General features: G+C 46.9%; 1 protein-coding gene across 1 annotated transcript in view; it reads right to left on the minus strand.

The window, feature by feature from the left end:
* TSPAN7 (tetraspanin 7) overlaps positions 1-20,263 on the minus strand; it is a 137,787-nt gene that overhangs the window by 21,323 nt on the left and 96,201 nt on the right. Inside the window, exons 2-3 of the mRNA XM_019943493.3 lie at positions 4,374-4,562; positions 535-609 (exon numbers count right to left, since the gene is read on the minus strand). Of these exons, the coding sequence (XP_019799052.1) occupies positions 535-609; positions 4,374-4,562 (264 nt within the window). The remainder of the gene's footprint in view (positions 1-534; positions 610-4,373; positions 4,563-20,263) is intronic.

Consider the following 20,263-nt stretch of genomic DNA (forward strand, 5'->3'; position numbering starts at 1 on the left):
GGAAGATGCCACATGCCGCGGAGCAACTAAGCCCGTGCGCCACAGCTACTGAGCCTGCGCTCTAGAGCCCGTGAGCCACAACTACTGAGCCCACTTGCCACAACTACTGAAGCCCGCACGCCTAGAGCCCATGCTCTGCAACAAGAGAAGCCACCGCAGTGAGAAGCCTGCGCACCGCAACGAAGAGTAGCCCCCGCTCGCTGCAACTAGAGAAAGCCCGTGCGTAGCAACGAAGACCCAACGCAGCCAAAAATAAATTAATTAAAAAAAAATCCAATAACGGAGAATCCTTTCATGCGACAGCTATATAAAGAAATAGAGTGAGGGTCAACAACTAAGGTTTCAAGTTTGGCGAAATCCCCACCTGTAGAATTTTCTGGGCATTTCAGTTCATAGTGCATGGCATTTGGAAACTAGCAAATACCACTGGAGATGCCAGCTAGCTTCTCTGCATCCCTTACACATTCCAAGACGTTTCAAAAATCCTCCTCCCAAAGACCCTTGAACTGAGTTCTCCACTTGGTGTATACTCACCTCGTGACGAAACACAAACCCAGAAATGCCAGCCACGAGTTCAGCCAGGAACACCAGAGACAGAAACATGGCATACTGCAAAGCAAGTGGACAAGGACACAGTCAGATACGGCGGGGGGAGAACGGTGCTGCTTTGGGCTAGGTCCCTTCTTGTCAGGGGGAATTAGACAAGTTGTCATATTCCCTAGAAGGCAAAGTAGAAAAAGCCTCTTCTCCAGATGTTCCCATACGAGCCTCCATACACGCATGTGTCTGTTTAACGTGCATAAGCATTTGGGGGCACACGGGCTGAGGACAGCGCGTCCAGGGACCGGCATCATGCCTGTCAGCTCAACCAGGAGAAATCTGGAAGGGCTTTTTACAACTAAGTATCCACTATTCTTAATGTTAGGCTCCTCGAGGTAGAAAGTACTCTGGAGGGCACAGGACACAGTTCCACCCTTTCTGTGAGTCCTTTAGACCACTTTCCTCACCAGGGTCACCTGGCGTCTGCAAGCTGAGACCACTCCCTCCCGCCCATCCCTTGCAGCTCATTCACGTTTTCAACTGTTCCGATTGCCAGAAAGGCTCCTTCCGCTTGGCCACAGTCTGCCTACTTGTAAATCCCGCTTACTGGTGTTGCATCTGCTTTCAGGAGACGCCAGAACCAGTGTGACCTCTCTTCCATGCCACGGCCCTTCGTCTGTGTGAATACAGCCATGGAGGGACCGGCTGCTTCTCTCAGTTCGGGCAAGCCCTCCTGTTTCCTTAAGCACATCTCCTATGAAGTGGCTTCAAACCCCCTTCCTTTGGAGTTGTATACCTCCCATTCTGACAGAGTGGCCCAGATGTGCACAGGCCCACGTGATACCCTTCCTCACTACGGCCTGAATGCGGCACCCGCAGCAGTGGGTCGCTTACCTCTCTTGTTCTGCCTGCGGAGTTGATAGCCTTTTGAAAAGCAAATCAGCTCCGCTGCTGACCCACAATGTTCGCAAGCATCTAAAACCCCAGTGCTGCTTACACATCTCATGCTTCCTGTACTTTCCAAGTGTGTGGGTGTGTGTGCGCGTGCGTGCAAGTGCCTAAGTTCAGGGATGTTATATGGTACTTCTGAGACATGAAGGGTTTCCATTTTTGTGACTGAAAAGCAGATAAAAGGAAAGAGAATTGATTCCTCTCCTACGAGGCATATGTCTTAGAATCTGCTTCTTCTCATCTCAAAATGAAATACAACGCTCCTGAATGCTGGGAATGGCCTTTGGTGATGCCCTAGAATTTGAGTACACTGCACGTGGCCATACTGCTTACTTGGAAAGTATATATGTGTGCATGGGATCATAAATTATTTTTCTCAGCCAGGGGCACATATATTCAAAGGAGGAAATACTGCCTTAAAATGCTGGTTTCGTTCAAAATATTAATAAAAGTCTCTCCGCACACTGAAAGCACAGACACTAAAGTATCAAACACACGGTTCTGAATAGAAGGCTCCGTGTACACGACTTCTCTCTCTCAGCTTGGTACAAAATGCAATTAGAAGCACAACGTACTCTAGGGAGACTCTCACCCCAGGCCTAGACTCCACCAGAAAGTCCTGTGAGAAAGTCATCATCAGGACGCAGGTGGGAGAAAGAACTTTTGACTCTGCGGTGTAGCTCTTGGGAAAGGGGCCGCGGTTCTGGGCCTCCATAAAGTGAAAAGAGTTATTTTCAATTGTTCTGCAATTAATGAGGTTAAATGAGGACTGTAAAACTTTAGATGGACAGCTAATCAAGTGACTTCTGCTCTGTTCAGCTAGATCAGCAGTTTCACGTCCCTAGGAGGTTCTCTGCTTCTGGAAGCTTCCAGAGGAGAGCTGCTGCTCCTTCAGAAGGCCTGCTGGGGAGAGCCTGTATTAAATCCAGGTGGCAGGGCTCGAGTTTTCTCCAAATGAAAATACTGGAGTAGAAATAGTCCTGGCCTTCGAAAGACACCTATCTGGTTTCCCGTCCCAGCTCTCTGCACATTAGTTGTGTGAACTTGGACAAGGTGTTTCACCTCCAAGTCTATCGCGTAACATGAAAACACAACCTGAACTTTATGGCGGTGGTGAGGAATAAATAAAATGGAGTATGCACACAGGACAACATCGAGCGGGTGAAAGGAACTAAATGATAGCTTTTAGAAGACCAAAACCAACACCGAGCCCCCCAGACTTCTCTACTCGCCAAAAGGGTCACTTGCTAGTAAGCTCCCAAGCGTCAGGAGAAAATGGCAGCATGGTATGAAACTCAGAAGAAGCCAGAGATGACTGCTCCATTGTTGCATGCCCACTTCTGCCTGCTTCAGTCATAGTCTTTGGGCCGGAAGAACCTTGGTGGGTTAATCCAATACTGTTCTTTCATAAATGGGGACAAAGGCCCAAAGAGGTTACATCCTTGCCCCTCAAGACTTAAGCCACTTAGCATCAGGGTCAGTCAGGTCTCCAGGTCTCCTCCCTTCTTGTTTGGACAGATGGCTTTTTAGCAGTTTGTTTGCCATGCCTCTGGAGTTAAGTCTTCCCTTGCTACTCACTGTACTGAAGAAGAGGGTCTCAGCGCCGGCTGTGCAATAGCACCCCTGGAGAGCTTTCAGAAAATGTGGAGCCAGATCCTGACCGTCACAGCGTCTGGTTCCACTGGCTGGGGGATGGCCTCTGGCAGAGGTGTTTTTAAAAAGCCCAGGTGACTCAGGCACAGATCAAAGTTGAAAACTACAACACTAGACCAAAAGGAAACACTAGCGCCTATAAGAGGTACTAGAAGGCAGACTCAGTGCTAATGGAGGTGACAGCAGCAGAAGTGCTTCCATATGGTCTCACTACGGCTTTTCCACCAACCTGGAAGGATTAGCTGTGGCCAGGCTATCAGCTTCCCACACGGTCTTCAGGACAGAAAATGGCCAAACCAAGCACGACCTCCATCAGGTTGCCAACAAAGAGACTGACCAGTGCCCATTTGGAAGGTGCTTCCTTTGGAGTGAATCACCCTCACACCCGTATCTGTCACTAGACGGTGTCATGGGTTACTGCAATCTAGGGCTAAACAAGAAAGGACGGGCCACCCAGCACCGAGGGAATCTCTACTCTCCCCTTTCAGAGAAAGAAATCCTTTTAAACAAAATTTTCTTTTGAGGAGAGGCTCTTGCTGCCTTTTATCTGGGAAAGTCTTCCACATAAACTCTTATTAATGAAAAGCATGGGCAAGAGACTAGAGAATTAGGCAACTGGTCTACCAGAAAGTTAAGACTTGCAGCAGCAGCCTTTCAACAGCCTATCCTTACCCTTTGGGAAACATCACTGCTGTGTCTGCTGAGTGGGGAAGCTCTGGCTTAGCTCAACTCCCACTGCACGGAGCCAGGCTGTGCAGGCGTAGAGGAGAGCGTGCCTGCGCATCCCAGCACAGCCCAGCTCAAGGAGGCAGAAAAGTATTTCTCCACTGGGAACTTGGAAATGAAAGGCTGCTCATGTTCGGGGTGCTGCCTCACCCACCACGGCTGCACGTCACACGCTTGAAGAGATTTCTAAGACAGAATTCAAAACTGGAACAGGGCATCTTGCCACGAGGCTATAAATGGCTTATTAGAACCGCTGGCCACTGCTTTGTCATCATCTACCTTGAGGGACCAGGACGGGATTTTTTTGTGTGTCAGGCTGTATCTGGGGTTGTTTCTCCCTCTAGGGGATTAAAGGGTGGGTTAGGTAAAAGCCTGCACTAAAATTAGAGTCAATGACTATTAAGGACTCGTCTGTGGCTTCAAGAAGGGCCACTTTGCTTTCACGTGATTTATATTTTTACAAAACAGAATCAGAAAGCAGTATTATACTGTGACCTACTCACCAGTTTCAGCATCCATGGGCTACCACGGCATGTGGCAAAGCATCCAAACAGGCCAAACACGACAATAGTGGTGCCAGTTCCGATGAGCACATAGGGAGCATTTGTGGAGTTCTCGGCAATCAGGGAAATATAGGTGCCCAGAGTGAGTTTGCCCCAGACTCCGACGGCCAGCAGGATCACCCCAGTGATCTGAAAAAAAAGCAGGAGTGGGAAGTGTGAGACTGCTGCTGAGAGGTGAGAATTAACACACAGCAATGTGGCTGGAATCTGAAGACTCCAGTTTCCGGGAGCAAGCAGGCACTTGCTGTAGGATTTCCTGAAGCAGTGGGAGAGGCCAGAGCCCATGAACTAAAGCCACCACACAGTAAAGACACTTTGATTTTGGACAACTAGATCTGTCCCTTACACAATCCCATATGCAGGGACCGTATCAACTGTAAGTCAAGCCAACACTAAATAACTTCTAAAAAAAAAAGCTGCTTAAAAAGTACATCCTAGGGACTTCCCTGGTGGCGCAGTGGTTAAGAATCCTCCTACCAATGCAGGGGACACGGGTTCGAGCCCTGGTCCGGGAAGATCCCACATGCTGCGAAGCAACTAAGCCCGTGCGCCACAACTACTGAGCCTGAGTGCCACAACTACTGAAGCCCGCGCGCCTAGAGCCCGTGCGCCACAACAAGAGAAGCCACCGCAATGAGAAGGCTGCGCACCGCAACGAAGAGTAGCCCCCATTTGCGGCAACTAGAGAAAGCCTGCACGCAGCAACAAAGACCCAACACAGCCATAAATAAATAAATAAATAAATTAATTCAATCAATCAATCAATCAATCAATCAATCAATCCTAATACAGGTCTGAGAGCCTTCCCGGATCTGGTCTGGGAGCTGCTGCTCAACGCAGAGCTGGGCATGACTCCAGTAAGAATGTCAGCCGCCCTCTTCAATGTAATGTGTGTATATGGAATATTTTAAAAACATCCTACGTGATGTTTTCAAGAAAAAGGTGATCTTCTGTAACTATCATGACGAAAGTCTCTACAAAAGCAAAATACTGAAACTATTTTTGAATCCCTATTGATGTGCTGCCTTATTTACAATATTTTATTCACTATAAAACAACAGAATCTGAATAGTGCCTGGAATTAGCTGTACTACAATTTGTCAAGTCGCGCTGATTGGCCCGAAGGAAATCCCCACAGTGTGTCTGCACCATAGAGCCTTGCATCACTCGGGCCCTTACTTCAGGGCATAGACTTGGGGCTGCGTGCCATGCCTGACTCTCCATCCCCTGCAGGCCACACACCCCAGGAGCCTTAGCTGCTGAAGCCAGTGGCTGACTTTGTGTCTCTAGCTCCCCAGCCCGTCTCTCCCTCAGTTTACCAACAGCTGAGCAGCTCATTCGAACTGACATCCCTCCAGCTGCCACCACATCTGACATCTTATGAGGCTCGAAAAACGCTTGGATGTCCAAGGAAGCCCTTCCCCAGTTTCTCCCACCCTATCCCCCGATGCCCCACACCAAATGCCTCAGCTCCCTGTGCAGCCTGCCCATTCGAGTGAGGAGGCAAATAAGAAAGACTGACAGAAGAAAGGATAAAGATGTGGTTATATGTACACAATGGAATATTACTCAGCCATAAAAAGAATGAAATAATGCCATTTGCAGCCACATGGATGGACCTAGAGATGATCATACTGAGTGAAGTCAGTCAGACAGAGGAAGACAAATATCATATGATATTACTTATATGTGGAGTCTAAAGATGATACAAATGAACTTATTTACAAAACAGAAACAGACTGACAGATATAGAAAGCAAACTTATGATACCAAAGGGGAAAATGGGGGATAAATTAGGAGTTTGGGATTAACAGATACATACCACTATATATAAAATAAACAACAAGGACCTACTGTATAACACAGGGAACTATATTCAATTATCTTGTAATAACCAATAATGGAAGAGAATGTAAGAAAATAATTATTTATATATATGTAAACCAAAAAAAAGTGAGGAGGCAGGATGAGAAACTGGTGAAAACCTGTATGACACAAATCAATACCCGCCTCTCCAAGGTTTCCCCTGTCACTCAACAAACACACTGTTCCTTAATGTCGTACGTGAACACATACCACTGCAAGAGGAAGCAAATGGCTGGGCCAGTGGAGATGCCTAGGCGCTTCTCTCTGTACACTTCCTTCTGCAGTTTGGAGCCATCAGGCTCCACCATCAGATTGTTTCTCTGTGCAGGAAAAAGAACAGACCCTCCACCTTTCCCCGTATCAGCCGAGAGTGGGCTCCACCAGTTTGGGGGATGGGATCAGTGGAAGCAACAAGAGCTTCGTGAAACTCCCCTACCCCCATCCCGATAGCCTCCCTACTTTGTAGAACCATCACCATGAAAGACAGAATTAAAAGCTTTAAAGTAGAAAAAGGTCGAGGAACTTGTGCTACTTTTATAAGGCAAAGGTGAAGGACTGTGATGCAGTCTTGAGGAGAAAGTGTTTGACACTAATATTTGGGAGAAAGTGGCCCAGTGGCGGTCTACCGCCTTTGAAAAGTCAAAATGGGCACGGCCTTAGCGAGTTAGGAAAACCAAGAATGCATTTGTTGCCAAGAGTTCCAAGTCCTGTACTGACACCTGGTGGTTGCTAAAGAAAGTACCTTCCTTGAACACCTCTGCCATACTCCTCCAAATGGAAACAAAATGCTTTTCCTCCACTACAATCAAAATTTAAGATTCAACTCTCTACTCATTAGGGGTAAGAATGCAGTGAACATTAGGTAGAAAGGACAGCGCTTGAGCTATCTTTTATTACTCAACGCTTAGCACAGTGCCGGGCACAGAGTAAAGGCTTAATATTCATTGACAAATACATTTCATTCCTCTGGGTCTTAGACCTCTATTTTATAAAACAGGGTCTTTCACATGCCAGATACTTACAAAACTTCTCCATCAGGTAAATACTGAGAGGTAACTTAACATGAAACCAAAGAGAATCTTTCTCTCCTACGTCCCTCTCTGGCATTAACTGCCTAAAGGTGTAAATATTACAATGTCAGTGTACCGAACAAAACCAAAAAATTCAGTTAAACTACTCATTGTTTAGGCCGAATATGTCTCATCCAGACACTTGCAATTTCATATGATTGCCCCCAAAGATTCAGTAACCTTTCAGACATCCACTGAGTAGCCGCATTCTATACTCTGCTAGTGTCAGTCATTATTGGAACACAATGGCTTTTTTTTTTTACATCTTTATTGGAGTATAATTGCTTTACAATGGTGTGTTCGTTTCTGCTGTGTAACAAAGTGATCAGTGATACATATACATATGTTCCCATATCTCTTCCCTCTTGCGTCTCCCTCCCTCCCACCCTCCCTATCCCACCCCTCTAGGTGGTTACAAAGCACCGAGCTGATCTCCCTGGGAACACAGTGGCTTTAATGAAAGTGTCTATTACTCACCAAGTATAAGAGTCCGATAGTATATTTCTGTCACCAGTGATTTCATGAAGTTCGCTTACTACCCTAACAAAGATTATATGCAGTATGTCAAAGTTAACACAAATCCTGCTTTTAAGGCAAACAATATTAACGTTTTTATTCCTTTTCTTTCAAAAAATAATTTCTGCAAATGCAGTCATTGCTTTGTGTATTAAACCTCTCCTCATGGAAAGTACAAAACCTATGATATCAACTTGTTGGAACATTCATATAATGTAAATTACACAAATATTCTTTTTTTTTTTTTTTTTTTTTTGCAAAAAGACTATTTTTGCAGACCTCCAAGGGTGCCTCTTAAAGATTGCCAGTGGGTGCAAACAAACACAACATTGTGGGCACCATATTGCTTGGGGAAAAAGTCACCCAATGTTTTGACCTTGACCAACTCAGACATCCTCTAAGGAACTCCTCCTCTGAATGAGGTAGAGACTGGGATAGACCAGCCTCTTCCAGCACCTGTGTGCCAGGAATCTAAAAACCAGCCAGAGAGGAAAGTCCTTCTCCAATGTTGCTCTTCTTCTACTCAAACATTCCTGATGGGCCAGCTCTGTGTTTGGAAGCCTGAACTCCAGAGGCAAGTCCTTCTGCACAGCCCAGACCCACGTCTTTAGCCTCATCTTCCTCACTAGTCTTTGTCAACTCTATGTACTTCCAGGAAAACGGAGTCGTCCTCTGTGCGCTTCCTGTACTTGACTGCTTCTCAACCTTTGCTCGTGATGATCCTCTGACCTAGAACCCTTACCCTTCCTATCACTACCTGTCTGCATCCTAAACTCTTAGGGTACCCTGGACGCCCTCCTCCCAGCCTCCTTAAACAGAACTTACTTGGAAATATGCCATCATCATGCTGCACCCCATCCCCCTCCCATGCACGTCCAGGACTGTGAGCCCCTCAAAAGCAGGAGCTCTGGGCTCTGTGTACAGTCAATGCCCAGTACATGTCTGCCGCATGCATGAACCAGCATCTGATTGTAGAGTTAAAGGGGGAGAAGTTTCATGTTAGCCATCCACCTGCTATATACCCTCTGGACATCTCTGAGGAAATGGTAGAATGCCCATCTGAGCAGGCATCATAATCTGGGGGAAATAACAGTGCTAAGGAGAAAGGAGAAGAAAATAAACAGACAATGGAGGAAAAGGTTGGGCCGCAGTGCACCCTGAAGTGAGGAAAGCCATATTTCGTGGTGGTACTGGTGGTGGACTCGGGGTGAGTCTTGGAAGAAATTGCCAGGCAGTTGGAGGAAAAAAACTACAAGCAAAGGGCTGAAGAGCCACAAAACACAATAAACAAGTACTTATTCACATCTTCCCGCTATAATAATGCTTCTTACCAAGGATAAGAAACATACAAAGACAAGCCAAAGACAAAAGTCATTGTGGTCTGCAGGATTTTTGGTTCCTGTTAACACACACAGCAACACTCACCCCTACACGTGCCTCGATGAGTACCCACAGAGTGCAAAGTAAAGGACAGGTTCTCTTCACCTCTCTCTTCTGCTCTGGGGTGCAATGAATGAGTGGCTTCAGAGCTCGCCAAAGCAATTTTGCGTCTCAGATCTTCAGAGACCTCAAATTCCGAAATCAAGCATGTGTCACCGATTTTGGCTTTCTCATGGAAGTTTTGCTTCCTTCTCAGAAGAACCAATTAGCAAGCAGCCAATAGTGTGGCCAAGGAAGGGACAGATCAGAGCCCGTAGGTAAACCACGCAAGCGGCCTGGTGAAGGCCCTGCCACCTTACAGGCTCCCGCCTCAGCCACAAGCCAGGAGGGCAGGCCTGGCACCCACCAGCAGCAGCCAGGCTAAGTCTCCTGGTCTCTGTTAACTCCCAGCATCTCATGGTGGCTTGACATTTTCTGCATGCTTGCAACACAGCTCGAAATATATGGGGTCACTGCTCCTTCCCCTGGGTCCTGATGCACACACTACTTTGTGTGTGCCCTCCAAGAGTGGAGTCTCTGTTTCCCCAAGTCCTGTCGAAGTCCTGCATCAAATCCCGCTAGCCTTCAAAGTCTGATTCTCTGGGAATTCCTCCTCCCATTGCCAGACCCCCAGGTTGGGAAGCCTGATGGGAGTCTCAGAACCTTCACTCCAGTGGGTGCACTTCTGTGGTATAAGTGTTCTCCAGTCACTTATTTGGGATTTGATGTTATTATGATTGCACCCCTCCTACCATCTCATTGTGGCTTCTCCTTTGTCTTTGGACGTGGGGTATCTTTTTTGGTGAGTTCCAGTGTCTTCCTTTCGATGACTGTTCAGCAGTTGGTTGTGGTTCCGGTGCTCTCGCAAGAGGCAGTGAGACCACGTCCTTCTACTCCATCTTGAACCAATCTCTTAGTCTAAAGACTTGAAAATGTGTTAATAGACAGCAGCTTATCTGATTGTAGGATAAACCACTGACTCTGTAGCCTTTTTTAAGATTCCACATGTAAGTGATATCATATGATATTTGTCTTTCTCTCTCTGACTTCACTCCGTATGACAATCTCTAGGTCCATCCATGTTGCTGCAAATGGCATTATTTCATTCCTTTTTATAGCTCAGTAATATTCCATTGTATATATGTACCACATCTTCTTTATCCATTCCCCAGAGGCGTTTTCTTGAGCCCACAAGAAAATGTGGGAGTGCACTCAGACCACAGACCTTCTGATTAAACTGTAGCCGCTCCTCTCGTGCCCATGAAATGCTGTGCCAGGTTTGGGTCTGACAGAATAAAGCCCACATATATTTTTTTTCTTTAACTACATAATATACTGAATAGGAATCTGTGGCATCGTTAGGATAATGTGCAGACGTTCATGTAGAAAGTGGGGCTCATGAGCCATGTATTATGAAACTAAGGGAAAACAAAGATTACAGAAAATCGAATTATAGAAGCACAAGCTGTCTAGAAGATGCACTCTTCCCTAAGAAGTTATATGGGATAGAAAACACAGGATCTAAAACCAGCTGAAAGGAACATGCAGAAAAAACTGTAGGCAGGAATCTCAGCTAGACAGCCATTTTAGGTGAAAGCTACAATTCAATTATCCTAGAGGTTTACAGGTTAATTCACTCTCGGCAACTACACTGAGATATTGAGAAATGTTCTTCCCCCATTCCAGATGATTCTATAACTCAGGAAAAAAATGCCTGACACAGAAACTCTATACACATCATCAATAATTAAAATACAGGCCCTTGGAAGTTAGATTTTAAGAGGAAAAGTAGCCGACAGACTATGCTTTCAGCTCGTTCTTACAGGAGCGTGTGTGCTGAGGTGACGGCAGGGGAGAGCCAGTCTTTGCAGTGTTCTGACCTGAGTTTAGAGAGATGGATAAAGCAACCAGAAGGTAGAGAAATCAGCAGCTTCCATAATCTCATGGTCTTCTCTTTAAACTTGAAGAAGTAACAGTGTGAATCTGTCATAGTTACAACTTACGATTTTATTATGAATTGTTTGTGTAAACGCTTAATGTTTTAAAATAGACTAAGAACCAGGATTTATTGGGGTTTTTCAGTGGGCTTGAGAACTCACTCCAGATGAGTGGCAGAAAGGGATTCAGCATATTTAAAAGGCAGGTGAATGGAAGAGCTCTGGGCTGGGGGCTAGAATACCAGCGTTTCAGTTGTAGTTTTGTCATTAATAAGCTGTGTGAATTTGGGCAGATCACCTAACCTTTCTGGGCTTCAGTTCCCCCTTCAGTAAGATCAGGAGGTGGAAAAACCTGATTTCCAGTGCTTCCTCCAGCAATGACATTCTGATAGAACAAATCTGAATTTCAAACTTGACATGCTTATTCCCTCTGAAATATATTTATACATGTGCCATTGGGCAAATAAGCACCGGGAAGTTTATTAGGTCCTCCCTGTGACTGACAAACTGTCAGCAGTGGGAATAGGAAAGTCAGCTCATTTCTGGACTCGAGACCACTGTTCTGCCAGCTTTCCAAGGTGACAAGTGCTTGCTGGGAAAGAGAAAGGGGGTCATGCATTGTACTTGTACCCAGACATCTAAAAATACATAAGTTCACTGGCATATCAACAAGCTTTACTTTTTATATGAAGATGACACTGTCATCTTAAGAGCAGTAAGACATATGCTTTGCGCTGTTTCTTTCTAGGCAAGTATGTTAGCCAATTCAACCCCTTTGCTCTGTCATTTTTATGTCTGTATGTGCGTGGGTGCATGTGTATATGTGCAGAAGAGGACACACATTCCATGGTGGGGAGGTTAGTGGTATTAAAAAGATTTAGGGAAGTTGAGAAGAGGAAGAGAGAGTATTGAGATGCTCTTAAATGCTGACTTCTTAAAACTGAGTTTGAGAACCAACGGGAAACCCAAAGACCATCTGGTCCAGGTTCTGTTTTCTGTTGTGTTTGAGGCAAGAAAAAGCCAGAGAGGTAACAGGTTCAGAAGGCAGTTGTGGATGTGGGACTGGAGTTCGGGAGCAAGTCTGAGCTGCGGGCGAGGGCTGAGGCCAGAAGTGACAGCAAGGGAGGACCGGGTCTCAGGAAGCGGAAGCAGAGAACAGTGGGAAGGACAAGGGCTATAGCTTGAGGCAGGTGGGCACTACAATGCGGGAGGACAATGCTGGAAGACGGGAACAGTGAGGAGACACAGAACAGAGTGGACACATCTGTGAAGGTAGCAGCTAATAGAAGAAGTGGAAGACATGGAAGAAAGATACTTTTTTCTCCTCTAAAGAGAAAACAAAGGGAAACAAAACACCAGCACAGTTCCCTGACCCCAGGTGCGCCCATGAGCAGACATGGCACTCTTTAGTTATGTACCCAGTAAAGCCTGCTGAGATTTTGTGTTTAAATGTCATTTCATCCTATAGCCAATTCATAGAATTCAAGTTCCAGGAGCTAGGTCATGAGTCTGGAGTGATGTGTCACAAATGCTAGGTTCTATTTGGATTTTATCAGTGACCATATAGCCAGGGTCTGAAGTGCAGATTGTCTTACAGATCAGAGATGCTTGTGAAATATGAAAAGGGATTTGAACAGCAACATGAAAAGTCAGGAATTCCAGCTCTGGCTGTGGACTCATCAAAGGTTCTTCCTTCACTTGTGTAGTGAAGCAGCTGATCATTTCATAGGAAATGGCTGCAGGAATGTTGTCAGTCCAGCAAACAATGCTTCCTTCTCCCAGATGTCTTAAATATGCCTCCACCATCTTGAACCAGTCATGTTGCCTTAGTTCTTCATCTGTGAAATGACTGGACTGACCCCAGTGATGTCTACAGGAGTCCTTCCCAGCTAAAGTTTTACATGTTTCTTTGAGCTGCCCAGAGGTCCTCAGAGGGGCCAAGATCAAGCCCAGCTGTTAGCTAGGGTGCAGACCACACTGGTCAATAGCTTTTACCAGGGGCCAGTGCTGGCTGGGCTTTGTGCTCAGCCTGGGGGAGTCGAGCTGGGGAGTGGCTCGTGCAGGTGGCTGGCTGGAGACCAAATCACCTCTAATGTCCTAGAGGCCCAGGAAGTGATGGAAATGGATCAATATGGTGACAGTACTTTCTGAATTAAAAACTGGGTCTGAACACTGTAGAGACATCTGAAATAGGCCTATCACAGAAAATCAGGGCTGCGCAGCTGCTAAAATCATAATACAGACCACTTTATCAAAGTGACAGAGCACTTGAAAAACGCAACCCCTTCAAATGCAGCCTAAGCGGCTCCACCTTATACTTAATTCCATTATTCAACAAAGGGTCACAGGAAATTTCCAAACATGTTATCAGGGCCTCTGACTATCCCACTAGGAAATGAGAGAGAATGGGCAGCCCTGAATTCGTTTCACATTTCCTGCATATTATTCTAAAAGATTCTGGACTTTAGGTCTCCTCCCTCTTAAACAAATCCCTAAAGAAAGGCCCCAGAATTAAAAAAAAAAAAAATCCCACCATGTTTATTAGCACATTGAGAAACATTCTATATTATATCAGGGAGAAATTTTAAGGGCAGCTTTTCCTGCGCCTCTTGGCATTGCTTTTCATTTGTAAGTATCGTTGAGTTCTGCTTGAAAATGTTTGGAACAGGACTTAGGTTTTGATTTACACTGGTCTCCAGGAATGTGTAAAACGAAGAAGTGAGCAAAGCAGAGGTTAAGACTGTCTGGATGTAGTTCACACCTCTGGTTTCACTGATGACCCAGATATTTAAATAGACGGCATAAAGGGGAACGCCTATTAGGAACTGGGGCCAGCAAAGCCACTTACAAGGAGATTTATGTACTTAGAAATCAGGATCGGCTGTAGCGGCTAAAGTGAGAGAAGCTCAATGTTTGGGGGATTCCCTCTATGGCACGCCTCTTCCGTGGAACCCCCAAGTTGAGCTCACTCATAGTTAAAAGCCACTGGACCAGTTCACACACACCAAGGCGGATGAGTGGCCGGAGCCCCAAGCCTCAGCCTCCCTAACAGGGGCTGACTAACTGAAGGAAGAGCTGTGGGTAGAAACCACTTCCCTTACTTCCATTCCTCAGATGACCTGAGACTGGATCAGCGCTCTGAAAAGATGGATCAAATTCCACGCTAATGGGCTTCCCTGGTGGCGCAGTGGTTGAGAGTCCGCCTGCAGATGCAGGGGACACGGGTTCGTGCCCTGGTCCGGGAAGATGCCACATGCCGCGGAGCGGCTGGGCCCGTGAGCCATGGCCGCTGGGCCTGCGCGTCCGGAGCCTGTGCTCCTCAACGGGAGAGGCCACAACAGTGAGAGGCCCGCGTACCACACACACACAAAAAATTCCACGTTAATAAGAAAAGATATTTTAAGAGAAGTTCAAGTCAGGGTAAGCTTATAAACAAGAGGTACAACTCTATTACTGATGCATGTTGACAGACAGTCTGTGCTGACCACGCGTTTATCTTGCCCTGTATTGTTAACTGTGTGTCCATCAAGATTTGAAGGGTCTTGTGGGAGGAAATAAGGTCCTTTACTTCCTTTGTCTCCACCAAAGCCTCACCCACATCCTGTGCCTGATTTTCCCAGGCAAAATGTCATTCAGACATTCTGTCCTGACGCCTATTTAAGTAGAATCAGCGCTTGTCTGACTATGAGCCCCAATTTTTAATTTGAAGGCCAGTCACTGTGCCTAGGGTGAGCACACAGTGGGAGCTCAGGAGACGCACGATGGACCTGAGTGGTGATCGCTTCTTTAAAGCCAGCTCCCTTACAGTGGCCGTGGCCTTGGGAGTTACTGCATGGGAATGAACCTGGATGAACCAGTCCTAACAATGACTCCATAAACATGACCTGGAATGCCAATCTGACAGAGCAGCACATGTCTCTCAGGATTATGTTGTTGAACAGATTTAGCTCTGGGAGTTCCATTATTTTCAAAAGGGAAAACGTTCTTTGCATAATTTCTGTATGGGATCATCATCTTCAAAACACCTACATATATACATATACCTTATACATACATGTGTAAAGGAAACAGAAGCTGGAACTCAGACGGTGAAGAAATCCCTGAAAGCCGGTGCTCTGTCTGGCTACGTGTTGATGGGGGATGAGGGGGTGGGGTGTTTGGAGGAACTCATGCCTCTTTGCAGGTGAAATTGGAGCTGATAAGACATCATGCCAGAGGACCTATTATTAAATGAGTAAAAAAATAATCTGTGGAAGAAACGTGCATGCGGTATTCGATAACAAGATTCTTACATGAACAGTGAGATGGTGTTGTCCTTTCAGTGGTCCTAACTTTCTCCTGAGACGATTTATGGGGGGAAAAAACCCACTTCTATTAGCGATTCAATTAACTTTCAACATTCAAATATCTACACTGCACACATATGTGATACTGGCACCAAATAAGAAACACAGGGAAACTTCGGAAGGCTAATATTGGCAGGGTATTGTGGGGGAAAACGTTAACTTTAGGTAACACATGTTCTTGGCCAAATAAACAAAAACAAAAGTCATTTCAGAAAAGCACAAAGAAGACACTTTGCCATCTCTACCACTATTACTCAGGCTAAGCCGCCATCTTTGTCATCTCTCTCTGCCTCCACCTTTGACCCCATGCTCTCTTCTCAACCCAGCAGTCAGGGCGATCTGTTCAAACATAGGTCCAATAACAGTACTCCTTTGCTCAGAACTCTTCCACACATTCCCTCTTTCAGACCAAAGCCAATGTTCTCGCGCTGGCCTGCAAGGCCCTACTTGACCTGCATCCCTTGCTAGTTCCTCTCATGGGCCCTCCACTGGCTCCCCTCGTGCTTACCAGGCTCCAGCTTCACAGGCCTCTTTGCAGCCCCGCAACCACTCTTGGCCTGGTTTCTGCCTCAGGGACTTTGCACTTGCTCTTCCCTCTGCCCGGACTTCAAAGATCTCTCATTTCTTCAAGTCTCTGCTCCTCCATGGGCCCTTCCCTGACGACCCTCTTTAAAACTTGAACCCTGCCCCTGCAGCATTCCTTACTCCCTCCCTTCCCTGCTTTATTTTCCTCCACTGCACTTATCACCTTCGAACACTATTTAATTTACTTTCCTTTTTTTTGGCTGCAACACGTGGCATGCGGGATCTTAGTTCCCTGACCAGGGATCAAACCCATGTCCCCCTGCAGTGGAAGCACGGAGTCTTAACTGTTGGACCTCCAGGGAAGTCCCTTAATTTACTTTCTTAGTCTGTCTCCCCAAAATGAATGTGAACTCTGCGAGGTGGAGAATTTGGCCTGTTTTACTGATGTAGCCCCAGAGCCAAGACAAATGCCCACTCATAGTAGATGCTCAGTAAATAGTCGTTAAGTGACTGAGGACCAGATGACAGGCAGGTGAGCAAGGGTGAGCTTCAGAGGCCATGAGATCCATCAGCACCAGCGCTGCACTAAGGAAGCCAAATGGTGGACCTGACTCTTGCAAGGCCCAGGCAGTTGCACTGAGATAAAAACCTAGTCTTTGGCCAATTCGCTTCTTACCCAGCACATTGCTTCATAAAGTGTCTGCTTCTGACCACAAGGGGGACTAAATGCGAAAGGATGGAATAGTTCCGTCTAATCCATCACCGCTAATGGAAACGTAATTCGAAGCTCTAACATCCTGTAACTCCATGAGGTCTATAATTGATGGTTAGGAGTTGAGAGAATGAGCAGTGCTTATACCAGCAAGATTTTTCTCTCTTTTAAAAAATGTACTACGGCAGGGGGCGGGGGCAGGGGGCAGGGGGCACTTGCTCTGTGCTAGGCACGATGCTAAGTGCTTTAATGCTTTGTCTAGCTCTATCCTCCTAATCAGCCTACGAAACTTGCCTGAGGTCATCACCACTAAGCGGCAGAAGAGGTACTCAAGGCCCTAGCCCTCAACCACCGCCTTGGTTTCTGGCACGGACGCAAGCTGGATTTCTCAACCCTGAGAAGCGGGCTGCCACAATTAAAAACTAAAATCTGCAGGCATGGTCTCTAATTTATTTATCTAAAAATGCTATCCATTATTTCTCCCGATTCCAGCAGGAAAATCTATAGAAATGGACACATGTTCTGCTCCAGGCAACAGCTTGATACTTTAAGAACCAGGAATGAGAATAAATATTCCGATGTATATATTGGGATGGGCCAGAAGTGTTAACTATCACAAACGTCCGACACAAGTCTACAAGAGGACCCATCTGAAGAATCAGTAAAGCCTGACGTGCAAACAGAAAACTGTAGCATGTTCTGGGGAAAGTTTAGGCAACTAAGGAACTCTGGGTTTGGCCCTGAGAAGAGGGATGAGAGGCCATGGCTGATATATATGAGGAGAACCCACTCTGAAGCTGTGGAGTCATCTGACTTTTAAAGTAGGTCTGACCCAAAGCAATGGGCTGAGTCACCAGCTGAGGCAGTGGCATCGTATCTGCCTGCCCCACAGCTCAGAAGGGGGATGCGATCAGTCCTTCGCCAACTAAGGGCACAGTCCGGAAACACAGTTAACTGTGCGTACGGGCCTGATAAACGGCATTTGCTGAGCAGTACTGGGCTCTCTATATGCTTTGTCACATTTATTCTTCATCTGTTTTGCAGATGAAAAACAGGCTTTGAAAACTGAGGCTTTGAAAGGTTCAGCAACGTGCTCAAAGCCACAAAGCTAATAAATGGTACAGCCCGGAGATAAATTCATCTCTGTCCTACCCCAAGGCCGTTTCCCCACCATCATGATCTCTGCTTCCTGTGGCAGTGTGAGCAAGGTGGGGCAGCTCTTGGAGCTGGGGTCTTCTTTGCCCAATATTACCCAGTCCCTGGCCCTCCCCCCTCTCCCCCGTGTCCCCTACTGGGCACGCTCCAGTGGGTGAATGGGGTCGCACTCCAGAAGATTATTGATACACCACTGGTGTGGAACTCAGAATGCATTTTCTTTTGGAAACAGTGTTAGACGTGGTGCCTGTGTTTCTAGGCCAGTCCTCAAAGGTCTATATTTAAGCCAGTGATGGGGAAAGTTATAGGGAAACAGACTGTTGTCTCGATACAAGGAAGAACTTTCTAATAGTAGGCGTTGCCTAAAATGAACGTGTGACAACAGAGGGTAAGCAGCTTTCTGGGCATTCCTGCAGGGTCTCTGGAGGCAAGCATGAGGCAGAAGTCCTACGGATGGGAAGCCAGCAGGAAAGGCAGAATTGCCTGAAAAGTCATTCTGAGCCTGACTAGTACCCTGGAAGCCACGTGCTTTTCCCGGCCAATTATCTCTCTGGATTTTCATACATGAATGAATAGGACCTTCAGCAATGCAGAAACCAGGGCAACCATTTTCCCAGACTCCAAGCAACATTTCCTTTGATCTCCAAAAGGAAATGCTAGGTCACATAATTTTTGTCACACGAAGAGCAAGAGAAATACTTGCTCAGTGAAATGACGTCACAATTAAAATGAGCTGTGTTCTTTTTTTTTGCGGTACGCGGGCCTCTCACTGTTGTGGCCTCTCCCGTTGCGGAGCACAGGCTCCGGACGCGCAGGCTCAGCGGCCATGGCTCACGGGCCCAGCCGCTCCGCGGCATGTAGGATCTTCCCGGACCGGGGCACGAACCAACGTCCCCTGCATCGGCAGGCGGACTCTCAACCACTGCGCCACCAGGAAAGCCCGAGCTGTGTTCTTTAAAAGGAGGAAATGGCACTTGAAGGAATGTTTGCTCTATCGTTCTAATCCCTCCATTTTCCCCAGGCAAATGCGTACACTCTCCACCATTTCTCAGCTAGACTCAGAAAGGTGGGCTGGCTTTCAGCATCAGTGAACGTGGTTAAAGATAAACGTACAGGGCTTCCCTGGTGACGCAGTGGTTAAGAATCCGCCTGCCAATGCAGGGGACACAGGTTCGAGCCCTGGTCCGGGAAGATTCCACATGCTGCGGAGCCACGAAGCCCGTGCGCCACAACTACTGAGCCTGCGCTCTAGAGCCCGCGAGCCACAACTACTGAGCCCACGTGCCACAACTACTGAAGCCCGTGCGCCTAGAGCCCGTGCTGCGCAACAAGAGAAGCCCGTGCACCGCAACAAAGAGTAGCCCCCGCTCGCCGCAACTAGAGAAAGCCCGCGTGCAACAACGAAGACCCAATGCAGCCAAAAGAAGTAAATTAATTAATTTTAAAAAAATGCTTAAAAGGGGCTTCCCTGGTGGCGCAGTGGTTGAGAGTCCACCTGCCGATGCAGGGGACGCGGGTTCGTGCCCTGGTCCGGGAAGATCCCACGTGCCTCGGAGCGGCTGGGCCCGTGAGCCATGGCCGCTGAGCCTGCGCGTCTGGAGCCTGTGCTCCGCAACGGGAGAGGCCACAACAGTGAGAGGCCCGCGTACCGCAAAAAAAAAAAAAAAAAAAAAGAATCTTAAAAAAAAACTGTAAAAAAGATAAATGTATAAAAGCTACAAAGGCAACCTTCATATTCTTCACATAGAGACAAAGATTCTTTTGAAAACCTGACATACATTGAAACTAAAAAAAGAGTCTAATAAGGTGCTATTAGTAACGGTATACTACACCAGAAATCAGTTCTAAAACAAGTACATAGCTCCTCAGAAGAACTGTGCGATTAGGACTTGGTTATGGAGACAAATACAGCTCCACTTTTTACCCCCAGGGTGACACAGCTGTCACAGCTGAGCTCGCCCCTGCATGGCGCACGCTGCTTCTATCTGCTCGGCCCCCCTGCCCCATTGCTGTCCAGCCAGGTCCTACGTGCCCTTCAAACACAACTGAATTGCCCTTTCCACCAAGAGGCCTTCCCTGGCGCTCCAAGACAGTAATCATTTCCTTAACGTGCTTAGGATTTGCCACCTATGTCTTATGAATGGCATTTTAGCTCGCACCCTAAGCCTTGTGAACACCTTACTGCATCCCCGGGGACCCCCTCCCGCTGAAGGGGAGGGGCTGTGAGCAGGCCAGCTGGTCAGCCTCACTGTAAACACTATGGACTGTGCAGCACCGGCTATTC

This window comes from Tursiops truncatus, chromosome X (assembly GCF_011762595.2).
Source record: "Tursiops truncatus isolate mTurTru1 chromosome X, mTurTru1.mat.Y, whole genome shotgun sequence".
Lineage (NCBI taxonomy): Eukaryota > Metazoa > Chordata > Mammalia > Artiodactyla > Delphinidae > Tursiops > Tursiops truncatus.